The sequence below is a fragment of the Populus trichocarpa genome, chromosome 12 (genome assembly GCF_000002775.5).
Source record: "Populus trichocarpa isolate Nisqually-1 chromosome 12, P.trichocarpa_v4.1, whole genome shotgun sequence".
Classification (NCBI taxonomy): domain Eukaryota; kingdom Viridiplantae; phylum Streptophyta; class Magnoliopsida; order Malpighiales; family Salicaceae; genus Populus; species Populus trichocarpa.
This window is the reverse complement of record NC_037296.2, coordinates 428,435-433,245: the sequence shown is the minus strand read 5'-3', so window position 1 is coordinate 433,245 and position 4,811 is coordinate 428,435. Positions and strand designations below refer to the sequence as shown.

Genomic DNA, 4,811 nt, shown 5'->3' with positions numbered 1-4,811 from the left:
TCCACTTGATATCCTAAAATACTTCAAATAAATTATATTAGGATATCATAACATAACATAAACTGTGAACATAAAATTTGAAAATTCAAATGCTCGCAAAACTTACTTGAAAATATCAATTGCATTATTTAGTTTCTTCTAGCACCATATCTGCCAACATTCTTCTTTGTTTTTTTGCTATTGAGATTCCATTTATCTTCAACCATCCTAAGAAACCATGAAGGTTTTTTTGTTCTAAACACAACGTATCCCGTAGCAACTCCAAACACAAACCCACATCCATACCCCATTGTCACAGCTTTCCATCCAAATCCTTCTCCAAACAATGTTGAATCATCTTCTTCATTAAAGCTTGATGGCGACAATGATAGTGCCTCATCATCGTAGCATTCTTTTAGGACTTGAAATCCACATAAACCCAAGTTTCCTTCAAATAAGTTTGCATTAAAGGTGTTGAATTGCTCTCCACTTGGTATGGGCCCCTCGAGTTGATTATGTGAAAGGTTTAGGATTGCAAGAAATGTTAAACCCTCCAATTGCATTGGAATCCTTCCAGTAAGCAAATTTGAAGATAGATCTAATGATTCCAAATTGGTCAAATTTCCTAATGATGATTGGATATGACCTGTAAGAGAATTATGAGAAAGGTTGAGTTGTTGGAGTGCTTTAAGTTTTTCGATCACCTTTGGAATCTCTCCAGTGAAATTGTTATTTGACAAATCGAGTACTCTGATGGTACTTTGGATCTTCATAAACTTCGTTTTTACACCTTTCCATATCATTTCTATGGAATACACATAACTAGAGTAATTTATTGCCCCCATGTAAATCATGTTTTGATCCAAGGTCATCATTGCTTCAAGACTATTAAAATAACCTGTTGGCAACGACTCACTAAAATTATTGTCAGAGATATCAAAAATCTGTAATTTAGAGAAGGAATTATATGTAGTCGGACCTTTCACAAAACCTTGGAGTTTATTGGATTTTAGGACAAGAATTTGGAGCTTTGGAAGCGTTTCTAGAAAGTAGGGAAATGTATCCTCAATCTTATTGTTGCCAAGATCAAGAACTTCCAACAATGTGCAGCTGATGATAGACGGTGGTATTTTCCCTTCTAATTCATTTCCATTGAGGTTGAGATATTCCAAGCTATTATTCTTTGAAAATATTGAAGGGATGGTGCCTTGAAGATTGTTCATGCCTAGATGCAATACGGAGAGCATGTTGCTGAAGTTCCCCAAACATAGTGGCGTAGAACCACTCAAGCTGTTGTTGGACAAGTCCAGGAGCCGAAGGAATCTCAGCTTGCAAATAGAAGAAGAAATCTCACCTGTCAATTTACTATTGGACGCAAGAATAAGGACTTCCAAGTTCTCTTGTTTGAAAATCGAACTTGGGATCGGACCATGCAAGTGGTTATTGCTCAAATCTAGGTATACCAATGAATCGTGTTGGAGTTCACTTATATTGCCTATGAGATTATTGTTATGAAGGTCAAGATATTGTAAAGAAGGAAGAGCAAACAAAAAGGATGGTATTGTTCCATTGAACAAGTTACCATATAAACTTAGAGTCCTTAGATTTAAAAGGCTACCCAAAGAATCTGGAATCTGACCCATAAATTTATTGGAATCGAGTTTCAGGTAACGGAGTTGTACAAGGTTTCCAAGTAATGATGGGATTTCACCTATAAAATTGTTACTTGAGAAGTCTAAAAGGATGAGCTGTGTGAGATTACCGAGCGGAGCTAAATCTGACCTTATAATGTTACTATTACGGAGATACATATATTCTAATGACTTTAGATTACTGATCAAGTCGTTTTCTAAATAAACTGAAATTCTTGTATTAGAAAGATCCAACGAAGAGAGGACATTACTCAAATTGGACGAAGGAAAAGAGCCAGTGAGGCGGTTGTTGTATGACATATCCAGTGATTCAAGCTTTGGGAGGAGAAAGATGTTACCTGGGAATTTCCCCTGCAATCCACAACCCCAAAGGGAAAGAGATGACAAAGAAGAGGACAAATTCGTCAAGGAATTGGGTGCAACCAATGACATGTTTACCCGACTCAAATCGAGTTCTCTAAGTTCGGTTAGATTTCGAACCAGCTTGGCCAAAGAAATTGGTTCTAGACTTGGATCGTAGTTTCCAGAGAGATCAAGTGAAACCAATTTGGAGAGATGAGAGATTTCCGACGGAACTTGACCTGCAAAGACTGAGGAATTTAGGTTAAGAAGTGCCAGATTGGAAAACTGGCCAAATCGAGGAGAAATATGGGAGTTATTGAAATCATTGTCAGAGAGGTCGAGCTTTTGAAGATGATGCAGGGAGAAGAGGGTGCTATTGGAATGGAGGGTGCCATAAAGCATGCTGCATGAGAGGTCCAGTGCAGTGACATGCCCTGTTTTCATGTCACAAGAGACCCCATCCCACAAGCAGCAGTCTGTACCCTCTTTCCAGGACTCTGTCTTGGGATGCTGGCAACGCCCTGAAGCAGAGCTATTAATGGAAAAGGATTCTTTGAATTGGAGCAAAGAAAGACTTTGGTCAGGAGCACAGAAATGAGATGAAGAAATTGTTGAATGGAAATGGAAGAGAAACATAATGAAAGAGAGAGATTGAGAGAGGGACAGTGGTGAAAACCCCATGTTTGGCTGGCCTTACAGGATTTAGTAGTATATTTGGGAGAGATGAGGGGTGAAGAAAGACAATGTTAGAAGTATTTATAGACAAACTAATCTTAGATTGTATACAGACAGATGTGTAAAACATGTAAAGACGAAATCAAATCTCAAGTACAAGAGTGAGTGAGTGAGTGTTGGAAACGCGGCAATATTAATAAATTTATGGAAAACATGGACACGTCGACGTCTTAACCATACTAATGCATACAATAATAAAAAGTTTGGATATCTTTCATGTAAATCACCTTCTTTTTCTCTCCGTCTCTGCCTTTCTTTTCAATTCACCTCTATTTTTTTTTTTAATTCAAATCCATCCTAACCCCGTAATTTTCCCAAAATCTAGGGGTTTTTTCTCCATCTGCTTTTCTCTCAAAGCTTGAAAATTTGCTAAGATTGTTGGAGGGCCGCTTGATCGAATAAATTTGCTAAGATTGTTGCAGTAAAACTCACTCTACTTTTGGTTTATAGTTAATTAGTAAGGATAAATAAAGGTCGTTTGTTCCTTCAACTTCTACTACTAAATCATCACATCACCATTAGCATTATGATCATCGATGTGTTGATTCGTAGAGAAGATATTAACATCAGTAGTATTTGAAGAATAAGGGGGTGTTTCATGCTCTTTCACTCCCAGAAAATTAATAAATACAAACAGAAATACTGAGGGAATATTTCCGTCGGTAAATTTCAGAGGAATTTTACCGACGGAAAAATTCCATCGGTATATACCGAGAAAATTACAGTGGGAAAAAAAATTAAAACAAAGCAAAAAAAAATGATGACGTGTCATTTTTATCGACGGAATTTATTTCGTCTATAAAATCCGTCGGTAAATTCGTTGGTAAACTGTGAACACTGTTCATCATGTCAGTTATAAAGGGAATCACCGACGGAATTGTTCGTCAGTATTTTCCAGAGAGCTCTAGAACTGTTCACTTTTCAATTGCAATGTTAATTGTTGTTCTTTACGGACAAAATCACCAGCGGATTGCAAAGTCATCGGTGTTATTTGGCGGTTTTCTGAAAAAAAATCAATTAATTTAAATTTTTCATTTAAATTTTACAAACGGAATCACCGACGGATTGAAAAATCATCGGTAATTGTTGGCGGTTTCTGAAAACTTTTTACGAAATTAAAAATTTAAATTAAATATTACTGATGGAATTACCGACGACATAATTAAAAAATATTAATATTCAATTATCCGTCGGTAAATCCGTCGCTAACGCGCCCCAATAAAAAGCCTGAATCCCCTTATTTCACAAGAGACAGACTCATTTCTTCTTCTTCTTCTTCACTATATGTAAAAAACATCAATATCTATTTCTTTCTCTTCTTTTCTCTCCTCATCTACTTCTCTTTTCCTCCATGCTCGGGTATGTCTTCTTCTTCTTTCTTCTTTTATCCTCTTAGTTTTTTTTTAATTAATATGCTTTACGAAATTTTTTTCTCTCCTTGGCTTCACTTGCAACTACATTAAGGTAAGATTTTTCTTTTTTCTTCTTTTTCATGATTTTTTTCACTATATTTATTTTTTTATTTTATTTTTAATTGTTTTTGTTCTTAATAATTGTATAAATGTTGTTGTGAGATTTTTTTTTCCATATGAGATCAATTTTTTGTTGATTTATTTATAGGATTTTTAAATTTTTAGCAATTGCAACTTTATTTTTTTCATATGAATTTTTTAGTTGAATTTATTTTTTCATTTTATTTATTTGTTGCAAATTGTTTTGAGTTGATTTTCTTATTCTTTTTTCCAAGCATTTTGAGTATATTATAGAGTGTTGATTTATGTTAATTTTATTATTTTATAATTTTATAAAATGAATTTTTTTAAAAAATGTTTTTAAATAATTACCGATGGAATTACCAATGGAAATTCCATCGGTATATCCATCGGTAAATCCGTTGGTAATAAAAAAATTATTATTATTGACGCGTCTGTTCCGTCGGTAATAATATTTTTTTTTACCGACGGAAAATTAATTACCGATGAAAGATTCACCGATAGAGCATTTTCGTCGGTGATTTCGTTGGTAAATTAATTACCGATGAAAGATTCACCGACAGAGCATTTTCGTCGGTGATTTCGTTGGTAAATTAATTACCGATGAAAT

General features: G+C 34.8%; 1 protein-coding gene across 1 annotated transcript; it reads right to left on the bottom strand.

Annotated features, from left to right (window-relative positions):
• Window positions 1–492: 492 nt before the first annotated feature.
• Window positions 493–2,654, bottom strand: LOC127903930 (receptor-like protein 9DC3). Its single transcript, XM_052446042.1, has 2 exons — window positions 684–2,654; window positions 493–549 (listed from the first exon to the last, which is right to left on the bottom strand). Exons 1-2 carry the CDS (start codon window positions 2,652–2,654, stop codon window positions 493–495), a joined length of 2,028 nt encoding a protein of 675 aa, XP_052302002.1.
• Between the last annotated feature and the right edge of the window lie 2,157 nt (window positions 2,655–4,811).

Coding starts and splice junctions, on each gene's coding strand:
- LOC127903930 (XM_052446042.1), bottom strand. CDS start 2,654: ATGGGGTTTTCACCACTGTCCCTCTCTCAATCTCTCTCTTTCATTATG. Junction 550..683: donor TCACTGGAGAGATTCCAAAG/GTGATCGAAAAA, acceptor GCTTACTGGAAG/GATTCCAATGCAATTGGAGG.